Source organism: Scomber japonicus, chromosome 15, assembly GCF_027409825.1.
Source record: "Scomber japonicus isolate fScoJap1 chromosome 15, fScoJap1.pri, whole genome shotgun sequence".
Lineage (NCBI taxonomy): Eukaryota > Metazoa > Chordata > Actinopteri > Scombriformes > Scombridae > Scomber > Scomber japonicus.
Window position 1 is genome coordinate 16,114,897 of NC_070592.1, and position 18,194 is coordinate 16,133,090.

The 18,194-nt window shown below is 39.7% G+C and overlaps 1 protein-coding gene across 1 annotated transcript in view; it reads left to right on the forward strand.

Moving 5' to 3' along the window:
• Positions 1–18,194, forward strand: part of znf704 (zinc finger protein 704) — a 55,019-nt gene that overhangs the window by 1,795 nt on the left and 35,030 nt on the right. The window contains exon 2 of the mRNA XM_053334473.1: positions 5,921–6,108. Coding sequence (XP_053190448.1) covers positions 5,921–6,108 — 188 coding nt within the window. The remainder of the gene's footprint in view (positions 1–5,920; positions 6,109–18,194) is intronic.

An 18,194-nucleotide genomic window follows, 5' to 3' on the forward strand; every position in this document is an offset into this window, starting at 1 on the left:
TGTGAAATGTTGAGCTGTTCTTTAAACTTTAACACTGTAGAATTCAACAGCTCTTTATTAATGATTGTAACAGCTGGGTTGTCTTTGTTTTGAATGTGCATATTTGTTGTATGCAGCGCTGCATTCACAAAAATAGATGCACAACCGGTGCAGGCTGGAGGAGTGCAGCTGAGGCTGAGAGCGCAGTCCTGTCAGCACAATGGTCAAGTCTCTTTCAGCACGACTCAATGCCCACAGAGGTCGAAAACAAGCCGTAAAATGAGGAGGAGGAGTCTGCTGTTTGTGTGAGTGTGAGTGTGAGTGTGAGTGTGTGAGAGTGAGTGTGTGTGTGTGTGGATTGACATGTGGATCTGTGTGTGTGTGTGCGTGTGAAACTACAGTTTTGAATTTTGGAAAGGAGGTTGTTTGTGAGGGCACGCCGCCCCGTTTGAGCAGCAGCTGTACTGCCCAACAAAGCGGGCACCCCCAGGTTGGCAACGGGTGGCATGCGCCAAAGAATCTGGATGCTTGGCACCTTGCCTGGTATGGCAAACGAATGTCCACCCCTTTTCTGCAGGAGGGGGTACCACTTGTTGACTTGTGTTGTGTGTGCAACATTACATAGTGTTCTTGCGGCTAACAAAGAGGCGTTACTTGTTTTTGTTTTGCTAGTGGTTTTGTTGTTCTCTCTGTCGTTGTGTATGTTGATCATACGCTGACGTGGGAGTCAATGAAGCAAGCTTGTTGACAGGAGCTGAGTGACTCTTTGTTCTAAAGCGGTGATCCCAGGCAGGCCGGCGTCGGCTGTCCTTATTGATTGGCCGAGCAGCATCAGCGTGAAGCACAGTTACTGCAGGGTCAGGTCTGGATGCTGCCGCCCCTGTGATGATGTATGAGTAATATTTACGGGGCAGGGGGTGTGGGTTTATTTGTGCTGTGAACACAGAAACAGAAGTTCAGCACACGCAACTTGAATCCATTTTTCTTTTGTCTTGTGCTCATTCGTGTCCCCCAGAAGTATTTCCCTCTCATTGGTAAAAGGCACATATTACAATTCTGCATGCAAACTATTTTGCCCACAACAGACAAGGTCATATGTTGTCTTAAAAGATCTTAAGTTTGGCTGCACCAGTGCAGTGTGAATTCATTGATTAATCATTAACATCCTTAATCCTGATCAAATTCACTAGATCCCTTAATACAAATGCTTCCTAGCAACAAAGAGTCATGTGAGGTTGGAGAGACACAGTCGGTTGGGATTTTATGACTTTCGGTCCATGAGATTCAATTTATGGAGCATGACCGTTTGCTTTATCGTAACCTTTGACCCATAAAGGTAGGAAAATCTTAACGCTTATGAGTTTCTGTGTGTGTGTTTGTGAGGAGGAGAGAGAAGGAGAAAGAGATAAAGGGAGGGGGGGCCTGGGGTATGAGGGACACTCTGGACATTTGTTCTGTTCACATGGGCACACACACTCTCACACACACACACACACACATAAGTACCAGCTTTGACACATGCAGCTCACATCTCACAAGCGATTTGGCATGCTTCATAATTTCCTGACTCCGTGAAATGCCATCATTCATAAGCCCGGTGAAAGGAAGGAATTGCAATCGGTTTTTATCCAAGGAGTACACTTGTCATACACACAACACCTAATCTTCCCCGAGCCTGTGTAATCCATCTTGTTGTTTTACCCAAGTCTGTGTTTTCACAGAGCGTTTTGTGCACCACTGATTGCTCATGCGACCAGGTCCTATCATGAGATACTCGATACTCATTTCTTGTGTGTGTGTGTGTGTGTGTGTGTGTGTGTGTGTGTGTGTGTGTGTTTTAACCTCATTAATCTAAGTAAATTGTTGTCTTGGTGTTTGAATGGGTGTGTGCGTGTGAGTGATTGACTAGGGTGCCGTTGCCTGCACAGTGAAGGCTAATCGTGTTACAGTGCTTTCAGATAATGATCTAAATCTACTGGTCAAGCCTCAAGACACACATTTTTCTTTAGTCATTAAGTCACAACCTATATTTTTAGAAATTTTTGAAACACAAATTATTTTACAAAAAAATAAAAAGGCATGAATTACAGGTTTTTTATTTGTTTTTTAACTAGTGAAACTAATGATGGTAATCAGGGTTCAGGAATCTAAATTTAACTGTATTAAATTGTTATTTAAGTATTATTATTGTTATGATTATATTATTATTAGTAGTAGTACGATAGTAGTATGATAACCATAGGCAAAAATATCACAGTTTCACGTTATTGCGGTATTTCGATTACAGCTCTAAAATATTCCTAAAAGGAAGAAAAATAAAGACAGACATGTTTATTTAACCTGAATCTGTAATGACAGTGTAAGGGCTGTGATACTCTACACTGCAGCTGCACCACCTGAGGGATTTCTGACCTGCACTTTCTGTCTTTGACCAGACAAAAAACAGCTCATACCTTAGGAACGGTATGACAGAAAATTTGGCTTCGGTTATCGTGACTTTTTCATATCACGGTATACCTTGAACACGGTTATCATCCCATGCCTACTTGAGAGTTCCATTCACTAAACATAACAAGACATTCAAATCTCACATTTTTAGATAAAAGTTTTTCAGTGAATTGATCAATTTAGAATCACTGCTTTTGCAGTCCTTACTTCCAACAGAGTCAGTGAGTGAAAATATGGACAGCATCACTACCATTGCAAACCACATTGTGGTCAGAGGGGGGATTACACGCTACCTTAAAAGTGCGCCTTGTAAACTCCAGCTGAACTCCAGGTTTACTTGTATTCAGTATTTTTGACAGTATTAAAAATCCTACCATTAGGACTTCTAAATACCCTGTTATACTTTGATACCATCCAAGCCTACTGAACTGAATTGCATTATAAAGAATATTCAGTAGCACTTTACTGGAACCCTTACAGTATATATAAGGGTTAACATAACAGACCTAATTGGATAATTGGTGATGCTTTTAGCTCCTAGACAAAGCAACTCTGAGGTCGTGCTTAATGTCCTATCTGTTCCTCTTCAGCTGGACCAGAAGCTGAGAAGCCACGTTCACAAAGTTCAGTAGTGCTGATTGGTAGGATGGTTTGATGGGTGGTGATGCATGGATAGTTTACCTCAGTGAATTTTCCTTTTCAGTGTCCAATCACATGAAATCTCCACCTGCAGACTGTCTTCCATGGCAACATGACACTCTCCATATTGATTCTGAAGTGCTCTCGTACCCAGGCATGATCCTCATGTTTCTCCAGGAAGAAGTCGTTAAACCTATCCTGCAGTTTGGTTAGATGTGCCCTGACAGTTTTCTTCAGAGCTTTTTTGCCTGCGGTGTCCAGTTGTGCCTCATGACAAGCTTCGGCAAACATGTCAAGCCTATTTTTGGAAACATGATTCACCCACAATGTCACTTTTCCTTTGGAACACCTAGACTGTTCGAAAAATATATTGTGTTCCCTCCCTTGCATAGACACATTCCTCCAAAAGGAGGGCTGCGATTTCTGTTCTTAATGTGTAAAGGTGTGAGATTACCTTTTACCTGTTTAATGTTGTTCACCACTTTGAAATCCTTTTTAAAGTTTCATGAATCACTGGCACCATATCCTTGGTTGCTAAGGCTTCTTGTTGCAAAAAACAATGGTTCCAATTCGCATTTGACGTGGCAGCACCATCAGTTGTGAGTCCAACACACACGTAAGATAAGGTCGTCTGCATTGGTGTGGAGTGAGCTTGCAACACAGTGAGCTATGTGGTAAAACGATGGAGTGATGAAGATTTAAGGCACTTTTGTGATGCCCTCAGCTCCTGGAGCCATCTTTGAAAGTACTCAGCAGGTTTGTCTTTATAAACGGAGTTCTTTGTTTCTAAATGGCGTTTCTTTTATGATGGCTTCATGCTTTCATGTGCCAGCGGGGAGAGGGGACCAAAGCCTCAATAGGCTTTGGTCCCCTCTGAGATGGACCAAAGTCTCAGAGTGTTATGAACAGTGAAGTGCTCTCTTTTTGTCCTCAACTTAAGCAAACCCATATTTGATGTAGATGGTGTTTACAAATGCTTCAATGAGAGCTAACTACTGATCTGACAACGTTAGCGTTGGACATTACTGTCATGACAACACTGACAGCAAACAGTCACGTCATAGGAAACGCTTTTTTTCTCTAACTTTTTTTTTTTTTTTTCAAGCCCACATCTACGACCCACTCCAAACGGTCCACCAGTTGAGAGCCACTGATCTAGATTACACATACAGCAGCCTGCATGTCATACTCCTCACTGCTCTGTCGGCACGGCCAACCGTCTGTGTCACTTTGACAGTGTTTTGGCCTTTCTGTGGGTGTGTTTCTAACAGCCTGATGGCATTGGTTACCTACAAAGATGTACGTGTGTTGGTGTGTGCGTAGGTGAATGCAGGTATTCATGTGCAGATGTATGCTATTTGTACTGTTGTATAAGAGAAGAGATGATGTTGGGCTGCTTTTCTTTTTTTACATTGCTACAGCTAGGTGTTTTCTCAACATTGTTATGGCAGATATGCTTTTCTGTAGTGATCGACTGTGCATCAATGAGTAGTTGATGATTAATGTGTGTGGTACTGAAATGTGTCTTTTATCTTCTGTTGTACAGACTTGCTGTATGGAGTATGTTAATGTGTTTATTTGGTTTTCTGTGGACTGTGGACGGGCTGTGTCATGAGAGTATTCATAAAGGGATGAAACACTCAGAGACCTATCAGTTCTGGTTCCTCTGCTTCAACTACTTTATCTGAAACCATTTTATTGTTGCTGTCATAAACACAGTGCCAAAAATGCCACTTCTGAAGACGTCATCAATTCCTGTAGCTTTCATTTAGCACAAACACCAAAGATTCATGTTGATTACTGTGTGGAAATAACAGTTCTAATACTCTATCATAGTGTAGCGGTAAAAAGTCTGAGATGATACATTTATGTAACTGTGAACAAGAATTACGTTTTCCGATTGAGATTTCTGTAATACAGTGAATGCTGCACTGTTAAATTTAAGCAGTCATGTTACAATGCTATGCTTTCATTAATCATTCAATTATCAGGTCAGGCATTTGGTTGGAAACATTGACTATTGGCAGGAGGCTGACTCACCAGAGTTCTTTTTTTGGCTGATTTAAAATAATAGTTATATGTCCACCTTTCAACATTTAAGCTGCCAAACATGACATACTATTAAAAGTACAATTAGTGTATAGTTGCTGAGTAACCAGTTAAGTGTATTCCCTGACAGCCTGTGCTGCAATAATAAGCTACTCACATTAATTTAACTGAGGTTTTTTAGTAATAGCAGCTCAACATGCAACATGTACATCTGTACCAAGGAGGAACATCCACAGTTTGGATATTATCTTACTTATGCCCGCATCAAAAAAACTGGCATCACACATGCTGAGTTTTGTGTAAAGCTACATTTATTTTTTGTTTATGAGAAAGCATTTTTAGCGGAACTGAAAAATCCCATATCTCCAAAATATGTTGAACTAAGAAAAACAACCTTGTTTTAAACCTGACCACTGTGTATTTTTTAGTTTGCAGTTTGTTTTGGAATGGCTTTTTTGAGCCCAAGAAGTTGGAAAAGGTTCTTAAACTATATTGGTCCGTGTACTCTTTCATTTTAAATGTAAACATGAAAATATTCAAAATTTTAATTAGAAGCTTTTGATAGTCAAATCAAGAGTGCAGATCCAGACTTTTTATCTGCTTTCTATGTATGCACTTATTTCATGTAATGTAATGTAAATGGACAGTATTTCTTACTATTAGTCTTTTATCTGCAGCAGAAATTAAATCCTTGTTTTTTAGTTCTCTGCACAATTGTGTGTCCATTCCTGCATTAGTATTGTTAACTCACATACATGATTCTCTACTGAAGCACTAACTCATTCCTCTGTGCCTCCCTCTCCAGCAGAGCTCCAGCAATGGAGCTCCAGAGGGCCAGAAGATAGAAGGAGGCTCCCTCAGCCCAGAGGCAGTGGAAGAGCAGCGGGTGGTGGATGGCAAGCGTGCTGGCCGGGACCCCGACACCCGATCAGTGTCCCTGCTAGAGCAGAAACGGAAGGTGGTCTCTTCCAGCATTGATGTTCCACACGCCAGGTAAGACTGTGTGTGCGTGCATGTGTGTGTCATTGACATCAAGAGTCTGACTTCCATCCTAGAGGGAGTTTGGCTCGAGTTCATACATGCAAAGCTCAATAAAGGTTTATGACATAGATATGTCATCTTATGAATAGGACAGGGTTTATATGGACTGACATCCCAAATTTACTGGTGATCCTTGAAGCCATTTTGGCCACCTATTGTCGCTTGACAGGAGTCTACTTTATTCCATTACATATGTATAATTTATCATATGCCATCATACATGTTAGGTTGCACATCAGTTCTGTGTGTATGTTGAAATTAATGTATTCTTGATAGCATGCCATGTTCTTTGTCCAACATTAAAACCCTGTCCGTACTATTGAACGATTGGGCACAAAATATACATTTTGGAAGAACCCTATGCTTTTGCCTGAACTTACTGAAGCAGTTACCATTATGGTTATTTAAATGACATGCCTCTGGTTTTACCAAATTGTAGAGGTGGTAAAACATGGACTCGAGGACTTGAGTGTCAACTGACAGAAAATCTCATCAGTTACCCTCTTGCATGTATGTTCTGCTCCATAGATAGGACACTATGGATTTAGACATACTGTTGCATTTTAGCCAAGATACACAAAAAAACATACATGCTTGATATTTGTGTGGGAGAACAGCTATCATGTTTTCTAGAGTGGGGTACATAATCCATCTGATCCTGTAGTATGGAATGCACACAATCCTATTCAAATAGAAACAGTTATAACTATATATTATGATGCAAGAGCTGCTTCCTCACCCCAGTCAATGATTCAAAATACACACGCTCTCACACACACACACACACACACACATTATTTTTAGGTGGTCAGCACAATCCACTATTAAAGCAGGATCACAGTTGGGCAATTAAACATTAATAAGCAGCAAAACACATGATTTAAGTGCCATCTAATAAAGAAACAACACTCTTTCACTATTAAATGTGAAACACTAATCCCTTGTAAAGCCCGTCGCTCTTATCGAGCATCTCTCCCCATTACTTGTCCTCTTGCTGTCCAATCGATGGCAACTTGCTGGAAAGTACAGTAAAATTTGCCCATTTAAGCAGCTTTATCACCGCATCCTGAGCCGTGCTTTAAATCTAATTTATTTGCTGATGAATCATTGATTTTGCTCTCTCTTGTTGCACATTAAGATGAAAAAATATTTTTTTAAATTGAATCTGTCACATGGATTAGACAGAAGTTTTACACCCGTCCCACCATAATTACCTTCTTGCATAAGTTTTGCAATAGTATTGGTATTTATATGGTTATTGTGGAATGGCTTATTGATTATTTCATCTGACCTTGCACAAGTTTAGCTTGTAGCCTCAGCTCAGGGACGATCACTTTATAAGCCATGTTCATGTTTATCCTCCTAATGAGACTGTGTGACAACAAGAAATACTGATCAATCAGACTTTACCGCCAACATTATTAAGTTATTAATTGACACACAGTGTAAAATTTGAATTAACCACCTTAAGTCTCTCTGCCCAAAACTCCAACAGGAATGCAGTAAAATATGCTGTTTTTATTTAGCCCAGACATTTTGAAAAATCATTAGTTTGACATTTGACAGTAATAATCCTCTCATAAATAAAAACAACCTGCATTTGCTTTCATACAGTTATCCTGTATTTACAGTAGGAAGCAGCTATATTGGATTGTGTGCAGCACTGTTTGGAAAACAGGTACATCTGAAACCTTTTTGCACATTTAGTACCATGTGGCAGTACACCACCTGAGATTTAGAGTTTTTATTGCATGTTTCAATAGTGTGCTTTTTCAACACAACCTGAGCTTTATCCTTTTCTTTCTATATCTCTATCTAAGGAATTTAGTCATCTCCTGCCAGGTACAAATGGGGGAAAAAGTAACTGTAGGTATGTGAAGGCCACGTGTAGGGTACAATTAAAGACATCCAGGATGGTTTGTGTATATTTGTGTGTGCTCTAACTTCAATAAATGATAGAAACTGTCTGTTATTACAAGAATTAATTATTAGTGTGCCCCATAATTCAAGTAAACTAAGATTAGAAATGTGGATGCTCTCAGGTTCCTGGAGATGTTAGGAATCACACACACACAGCATACTTCATTCTCTTTCATATTTTTCTCTCAAAGTATCCTTATAGTTAAGGTTCAGCCTGTTCACCCTTTCCTAATGTCATAAGCTTTTTAAAGTGTCAATGAAAAGTTCAATTTCAAGCCAACCAAACAGATTTGACATCTTATTTTTTGTGTAGGATTTAAAAGCTAGGCACTCAAAATCCAAAGCTCTATATTTGTGAAATGCTCAATCAAACCAACTGCAAAAACAGACTTCAAAAAATCAGTTTCAGCTCAGTTTTTATAACGTGATCACACAATCAAAAACATGGAAAGTGCATTTATTTCACACCTTATGTAGGTATGAGCCTGAGCTCTTCTCTCGAATATCCCTACAGTGACCTCCTCAGTGCAGAGTGCCATTATTGCCTTTAGATTAAGATCGGTGGCTCTCATTCTCTGCACACCTGCGACTGATTTTCAGCCCTGCTCCTGCACTGGGGAAGGAACGGTGTCGCCACGGACCACAAAGTAACGTTTATCAGTAATGGATACAAGGAGGGAGAAGGATGGGGGAGTCTTGGAGGGATAGTGGAAAGGGCATGAACGAGGAACAAGAAAAAAGAGTGAATGAAGTGCGTGTGTGCGTGTGGAGAGGAGGATGAGGGTAAAGGAGATGTGTTAGAGTATGTCGCTGTGAAGATAACGGCAAAAGAGAGAGAGAATGCCTGAGGATTTTTTTTTTCAGAGCTAACTCTCCAGAGAAGTCTGACCTTGAGGTTGTTAATTGCACTCTCAAAAGTTCACTCTGCTGGTGATTTACCAAGAAAATGTCTGGCTGTTTGATGGCTCTCCAGGTCCCTTGTAACCCAGATACAATAGGTTTCCTACCTCACTGGGAGTCACTGAAGTACCCCCAACGCCACGTCTGCAATCATTGGGAAAATAGAGGAAAAATGACAGTGTGCCATATAGATGTTAGACCTCAGGGGTTTTGTGTAGCTACATTTCATGGTTCCGTCAGCCAGGTCCAGCTCTTATTACTTTATTGAGTAGCTTCCCTCATCGTATTTGTTTACAGCACATTTACCTCACCCGCAGTTTGTCAGATCTTGGGCCAAAAATCAATAGGTGTCATTCTATGATTGACCTATTTTCTGCATTGCCCCAACTCCCAAATGTCCCAACGAACTGTTTCCTTTATGAAATGTTTTTAAAATGTGCTGTGTGTCAGATAGCAGATTGCTGGCGGTGGCAGGTCTCTTATTTGTTTACACTTTACACTTTGTTGTCTGATTTTCTTTTTTCTGAATGTTCAGACATCTCTACAGATTGTCAGGCAGTGGTTTTGCCCAGCTGTTGCGCCTGATCCTTGCTCCAAGGGCTTATGTTTTCTCTATGCAGGAAACAGTCAATTGTAACAAGAGCTGGCGGGGGCAGACCAGTGGAAACGAATGGCTTGGTTCCTGACAAATAGCAGGAGACTAATTGCTAGCAGGGGAAGTGAAGTATAACCTTAGTTGAAGGGGAAATCAAGAGAGTGCTCTGCTTATTATTGCAAAACCCCAAAACAACAGATCTGAGGGTTCAAATCCTCTCCTTTTCAGACCGCCAACAGTCAGTCTTCCCTTTCGAGCATGGACTTAGCCTATTTGCAATTCTGAAAATAACTGGACACCTCACTGGTCCTCTATGATTTTTTTTTCTTTTTTTACGTCCAACATAATGACCACATTTAATCTTGATTTATGGTAACCAATTTCTGTTCTGCAGCTCTAAATTAAAGCAAAACCCACTTTAATACCAAAACAAAACAGTTTGTTATTGTTGATCATTTTTACTGTTGATCAGTGTGTTTGCAGTTCAGGCAGTTCACTTTGCCGAGCCAACCATGTGTTCCACACTCAGAGCCTGGTGCATCAGCCAACTCAGACATGGAACAGGGCCAAAGACTCCCCATCCTGTGCAAAAATAGGCCCATAGGGACTGTCAAATTATCATTTGTCTTTTGATAACAGGGCACAGCTTTATAATCTGCGTGTTTTCTCTCTGCTCATGGTTTTATTTGTCTTTAGTGTCATTTTTTACCTTTTGGAGCACTGCTACAGCTGCTACTCCTTTTTTCACAATGTGTTTGTGTTTGTGGTGAAGGAGGGCGTTTGAGTTTCGAAATAAGAGAAAGGATGGGAGGGCGGGGCGTGTTCATGAGAGCAGTGTGGGTTATCCAGAGAGAGAGAGAGTGAGAGAGATGCTCAGCTTTTGCCAAAGCAAACATTTTTCCTGGTTTGGATGCCAGTTGAGTTTAGCAACAATTTACTTGACCAAACCAAGTATGTTGAGCCAAATATTCAGTTAAACTGTATCAGATTGGCCTAACTGCACACAGCTAAAAATATTAACAGAAATTTGCTTATATTTATAGTACAGAGGACAATGCTCAATCTGGCTCCCAAACTTTCTAACTTTGTGGGATTTGTCATAATGATAACTTATGCAGTGGCTGTGTTATTTTAAGGAAACTTATTTTGGGCCTTACATATATGCAAAATGGTAAACAAACGGTTTTTAGTCAAATGGAAGTGCTGCATTTAGTTGCAGTGTGTGCAAGCTGGACAGTAGACTATTCTTAATTATTACACAGCTATAATGAGTCCTCCCAATACACTGTTATCTAGGGTATACTGTAATAAATGGAGGTCAACCAACTCATCGTTTGGCCGATATGATGTTTTAACAACTATCAGAACTTGGCTCCAATAGTGGCTGATGACCAATCATGCAGGGACGTACATCACCATTTTGCATGGAGGCTCCACACACAAATTAATTTTATTGAACTTTTAGATTATTTCCTGTGAGGTACTGTTGAGTTTATATAGAAATGTTGCTGTTGTATGCATTAATAATGTTGCTGCTTTAGCAACTGTATTTAGTTGTATTTAAAATAAAACATAAGTAAATGTTGCTCCTGTTCTGAATTTATTCTATTTTTTAAAATGATCATTACAAAAACCCAACACTTTAGTGATGAAAAAGAACTGGTAAGAGTTGTTGATAAAGAACTGGGCTGACAAGAGTATGGATGAAATAAAGATATAATCCTAATCCCACAGGTGGTTAGTGGTTTCACCCTGACTTTGGATGGATGTGCAAGTTTTAGGTATTTATTAGCTGACTTAGATGTTCAGTTCAGTAGTTATACAGTTTTATAAAGTCAAAGATTGATGAAGAAATTGTCAATATCGGCCAATTGATCAGCCATCATTTTTTTCCTACTCCAAATTGTCATTATTGGATCAGTCCTTAAAATATATATTTAAATAGATAGATGAATAGTAATTAAGTATAGTAAAATAGTAAATAACAGTTAAAATGAAAACAAGATCAGTAATGATGTGTCTTAGAGTTTTAGGAAGGGATTTGAATAAAAATAGAGATTAAGCCAGAATGAGCTCATCACAGATGGGTGTTTCATTTTCTAGGAGTCCTAATGGAAAAAGCTCAATGGTTTTCTTATCTCGGCTTTATAACACACAGTAGGGACCAACTAAAGGTCCTTAGTTTGTCTCATATGGGGTTAAAAAGGCTACGATCGTATCTTGGTACCATGTGCTTTCACGTCTTAAAAGGGATCTGCAAAATCTTCAAATCAATTCTTGGAGTGTCAAGCAGCCCGTGAAAACATGTTAAAATTAGAAAGATATGATCTCATTTTATTGAGACTTACACAGTAATGTGCGTGGTTGTATAATCAGATCCCTCCTGGAACCTTTCGCTTTCCATCTTTAGTGCCTTAGTATAATAAGACAAAATGAGATCTTTTGTATTCTGGAAAAGCAAAATGCACAAGAGATGTAAAACCAGATGAGACAAAAGCACCTTGTGTTCTGTAAATAGTCAATGTGATGGAAAGTTTTTTCTTGAGGGAACGCATCTTATTAAACCATAGTCTGCATGGATTACTTAAATGTCATATCAATGTTAATTGGCTCTTTCCATATCCACAAACATGATAAGTCTTATAGAAAGTAGTGAAACAGGATTTAGTGAAATTCTCTTTGTTTGAGGCTTGAAAACGACATCAGTTGATTGTACTGAATCTCTAATCTCAGATACAATTGTTGAGTATTCATGGAGCCATCCCACCCTGCTGTTAACCCAGCTTTAGATTTATTGCACATAGACTGATCAAAGGCGAAGCCCTCACTCTTTGTCAATATCTGTAGCACATGAGCAATAGCCACATCGAGGTGGTCTACGCTGGCTCATTCGGCAGGTTCTGGCTCCTGAGAAAACGACCACCTGTGATGCCGCAGGAGTGGAATTGTGAGTTTAAATTTATATGCAAATGAGCTATTTAATTAAGCACGCTGAATATCAGGGAGTGTGAGTGAGGGAATGGTTAACCGTGGATTAGTAGACGGCCTGTCTGAATTCACTGCGATCTTTTGCCAAAGCAGTGGACCGTGGCAAGCATGTGCAGACAATGTGCGCGCTGTTGTGATCGCTGTCCAGGATTTACATTCACTTCAACAGCAGAAGACTTCAGAGCTACTTGCATGTTCACTGGCATACATACGGCATTCCAATTACAACATTAGTCATTGAGAATACAGCAATTGTCATAACCCGTATCAGTTAAATTTTTTACATTGAAGGTTCACTGCATGCACTTAAAATGAAATCCACAATCCATAGTCTATTTAAATAACAAATTTGACAACCCAGAAGTCCAATGCTGATTACTTAGTAGTGGAATTGACTCATCATGTGTAACATTCATTTTGAAGCCATCAGCAAAAATCTATTTGCAGTTATTGATGTCGTAAATAAACATAACGCAGCTTCTTAGGGGTTTGAACACTCTTTATGGCTGTCAAGGGAGCGTGACTAAATGTGTCGTCCTGACAGTGCCGATGTCATGAATCAACAGATGAATCAATCAAGAGCCTCACAGAAAATGCCACTAGTATGCTAATTTGTCCTACATCGCCGTTGTTGTGTCTGTAAGATAGTTTTGTGTTCAATCATTCCCCCGCCTGCTATCTATAATGCATGGTGTAGGGCCTCAAAGCCAATGTTTATGTGACAGTTGGCTCTGTGGGCCCTCTGTTGTTTCAGACTAATCCATAGTCCCTCGCTTTAATGGACTGATGGCACAAAGTGCTGCAGGAAGGAAAAAAGCTCTAATTGATTCTATCGACGGACGCACATTATGGTCATCTACCGTATATACAAGGTGGTACTAATTGACGGCAGTGTCAAGTGTCACACGTCATGTCCAAACACATTTGCTAATGAGGACGAGAAATTAGCTGTACTTTCACTGAGCATCCATTCTCTTAGGTATGAAGTGAGAAGTTTAGCTGAACCTGGCCAATAAATCAGCTCCTAAAACAATGAGACAATGTCATTTAATTGTGTAAGTGTTCTGTCTATAATTACACAGGTAGAATGTTAAACATGTTATACACCACCAACACACAGATCAGTAACATGTATTATTATGTCTTTGAATTCAAATTGGAGCATTTCTCAAATTACTTTAAATGACAAATGATTAGTACAAACAAATCCTGCAGTTTGCACCCTTGCCTGAAAATATAAATACATATATTGTTTGGATATTGTGTTTTATAATATGCTTTTTTGCGTCATTATATTGAAGTTAATTGACAAATTAACCATAGTAAGTCAGTTTCCGTCAAGGAGTTGTTAGACAAGTCTTTATTTGTGAGGCTGCATGTATAAAAAACAGTTGGTTAAAGTAACTCAATGGACAAAAAAAGTGAAATTGTTTTGTCAGCTGCTGCTTACAGTCCTGAATTGCAACATAGATGAAAAGTCCTGCTGAAATGCTCAGAAATATGAAACATGTACATTCTTCATGACAAATCGGGAAATTCCATCTGCTGAGAAAGAGTGAAATTTTAATCTCAGTCTCTAATCTTAATGTGTATCTTTTTACTTTCTGGCCAGCGATAATTGGGAATTTAGCTCTTGTTTGTTCAATCTTTTGTGTTATTTGAATAAACACACAAAAACCAACAAAATCCAGGTCTTTCAAGTTAAATAATTATGTACTCCTGCCATAATTTAGCATTAATATTACTGTGCTGACCCAGGCAAAGTTTTGGTTTGGGGCAAAGGCATGGTGACACAACAGGGAGACGACATGCTTCTCAAGTGTAACCTATTAAAAAACTAACCCAGCCCTGCAGAAGTACCCCCTCCCCACATTATTTCTAATTATGGCCATCAATTTTGAAGCTCCATTGACCTGTCTAGTTTGAATTATTGATATCTGTCAGGCTGACAGGCTTTATTAATTAAAATGGAGATGTACTAATTAAGAGCACGGTATGAGGGTGTCATAATTGTAGCCCCGTTTTAATTTGAGTGTCGCTCATCAATTTTATCGCGGTTTAGCAGAGTGGGTGCGGCGTGACAAGGGTGGGACGAAGGAAGGGTGAAGGTGCCCTGCTTTGACACATGAGTGTGTGCTTGTGTATGTATGTGTATCTAGTGAAAGTGAGTGTGTTTCAGTCTACGTGCGCACATGTGTTTACTCTCCCCTCAAGCTGATGTCCATCATTTGATACCACCCCAGTTTCTTAATGTTCAGATTTCAGCACCGCCTGCCTTGAAGACTGGATGTTATAATGACTTCCTTTCTTTGTTCATGACGGTTTGCATGAGAACATTAATTATTCTTTGCCATTATCTTAAGAGATAAGTGCAAATTAAATTCAAAGACTGGCCCATCCAATGACAGAACATATCTGTTCCTCCCATGAGCTGTTTGCCACATATTTTTTACCATAAGGCCTCTGAAATACTTCCATTTGTCCCCCAGATGAAACGTGTAAATATGCTGTGAAGAACTGTGGTTGCCAAACTGTTCACCTGTTTATTTTGCCTGTGTGTACATTTATTCTAATATGTATGTATTTGCAGGGATGTTAAAATACGTGTTCATAGAATTAATATATCATCCATGCCATATTACTCACCAGTGGCATCTCTCTCTGTCACATGCTGAGAGCCTGCCCCCCCCTCTGAGTCATATCAGGTCACAACACAGGTGTCTCCCCTTTGCTAACAAATGTTGTGTTGCGCTGCCACTTGAACAAATCTTACATCTTCCCATGTGTACTCCAAGTCCCTCAAGCAATGTTTGGACCACTATGATCCTCTGATTCTGTCAATAGTGTCTGTGCCAGAGTAATGAAAGTCTGGTCATTGATAATGAAAGGACAATTACCTGCTTATTAGCCACTTGGAAGGACACAACACAACACCATCCTGACAGAAGACTGACCTTGAATTTCTAAACCACCGCTCACCACCAAACCAACTGCTTTTATATATATATACAAACACACAGACTTACAGCAAGGGATGCAACAAATTTGTAGACTTAACATGCCTTCGACGAGCACAATCATAACTTATGTCTTCTTCCTTTGGTTGCTCTCGTTAGGGGCTGCAAACAGCAGATGATCCGTTTCCATCTTCCTCTGTCATGCCAACCACCTGCATGTCTTTCCTCACCATATCCATAAGTCTTAAACCATAAACTCTCCTCTTTTCTTCTTGCCCGGCAGCTCCATCTCCAGCATCGTTCTCCCAATATAACCAGCATCTCTTCTCCACATATGCTTGCACTATCTCAATCCTACCTATCTCGGTTTGTCTCCAAACTATCCAACCTGAGCTGTCCCATTAATATACTTACTCCTACAACAATCCTAACTTGTGTGATGAATCATAATCATGACGCCTACACCAATGTTTAATTCCCAGATGTGCTTCACATTCACCTTCTGGAGTAACAGATGTAGCAAAGATATTCACACTGCAGGAGAGGCTATAATGTGTTTAGCGTGGTGGCATGTAATTTCACCTCAAAGAGAGCACAAAGATCCTTTTTCACACAAGTGGGAATCATACAAACTTTACGTGATGATGGTGCAGTGTGAATTAGAGGACCTTTTAGCACAGATTTACAGTTTAAAGCTGCTAAATAACATCAAGGCTACAAGAGATGATGGAGCCATTTGATATGCAGCATTTTAACAGTTGGCGTTCTCTGCATTCTGCTCGACACTGCTGAGGCACAACACGTCGATAAATAAGCCAGAGGTTTACTCACAACTATGCCACAAATGTCTTCCTCAACAAAAAGACCTTATGTTGCGAGGAGGGAGCGATAAAGTTAATTGAAAGTTAGCCATTTGTTAGTCTGACATCTAAGAGCCATCTGCTTTGGCTGATCTACATAAATTGTTCCCGAATAGGACAACAGTAGAATATCCGTTTACTTCTTAATCCAATAAGAGGCCTCCGTAGTCTTTGGTGTCTGCAAGAAGATCTAAAGCCATGAGTAGGCACCAGACCAGAACTGTAAATAAGAGACCAGCCAGGCACTTCCAAAAGAAACTTTAAAAAGGAGATCTCACCACTCCCTCCCTCTCTTCCTTCTTTTTTTCTTACGTTTATTTATTTATTTTAAAATTTAATTTAATTTGATTTGATTCATGAATCCCCCCTCCGGTCATGTTTTTCTTAATTCATTGTTCCCTGTTTGGGCTTTATAATGTATTTCCTTCCCTTATTGTTGTAGACATATTTTAGTGTTATAATACTGTCTCATTTTATAAGGGTTGAAGCAAACTGCTTATGTCAGTATCATTTACATTATTGGGCATCACTTTTATGTTCTTTACAGCAGACATGTATCAACATACACTGCCTGGCCAAAAAAAAGTTGCCACCAAAAAAAAATTAAACATTTGGTGAAATCAAATCATAGAAAAACAACAGTAGAACTCAGGGCTATGTTTAATAGTGAAAGTAAGAGCATTTCCACGCACACAATGCAAAGGGAACTGAACAGCTGTGTAGCCTTAAGAACACCACTAATCAGTGAGGCTAATCGGGAAAAAATCTAGGGAGTATAAAGATTGGACTCAGCAATGGAAGAAGGTCATGTGGTCTGATGAGTCCAGATTGACCCTGTTCCAGAGTGATGGGCGCATCAGGGTAAGAAGAGAGGCAGATGAAGTGATGCACCCATCATGCTTAGTGCCTACTGTACAAGCCTGTGGGGGCAGTGCTATGATCTGGGGTTGCTGCAGTTGGTCAGGTCTAGGTTCAGCAACATTATGTGCCCAAAGAATGAGGTCAGCTGACTACCTGAATATACTGAATGACCAGGTTATTCCATCAATGGATTTTTTCTTCCCTGATGGCACGGGCATATTCCAAGATGACAATGCCAGAATTCATCGGGCTCAAATTGTGAAAGAGTGGTTCAGGGAGCATGAGACATCATTTTCACACATGGCTTGTCCTTGTCCTTTGGGATGTGCTGGAGAAGGCTTTGCGCCGTGGTTCGACTCTCCCATCATCAATTAGAGTGTGGCCAGGCAGTGTATATGTTTATACATGTACTTTTTTCTGGTTGGTTAGGTTGCGGGTAAGTTAGTCCGGGCATGTATAGTTTCTTATAAATTGTTTTATTACTTTTATTTACTGCAGTATTGCTGATTGTATGTCTACATATCTTCAGTTCAATTAATAGTTTAAAGATAATCATCCATTGTGCTTTCAGCTCACATACTTGGCCAGATGTTTATACAGTACAGACTAACAAAGAAACAGATATTTCCCATCTTACTCAAGTTGGTTCTGTGACTTGGAGGCTTAAAGTTTGATTTTAGTTTTGTTAAAATTTAGCAAATAGCTTAATATTTTCATATTCGGTGGTTCATTTTAATATATGTGCGGTTTCCTGCATGCTTTTTCAACTTTGCATCTCTTTTTTCTCCCTATTGTTGTTTTGTTCCTCGTGACTCATTGTGACGTTTAGTACTTTTTGAAATGCATAAACCTCATTTTGTGGTGGTGAAATTGTCAAAACTTTAAATGGTGGACCCCAGCTGCTTCATAAACATAACACATTATAATTGGCCCTAGCCTCATAACCGCCCCACCTTT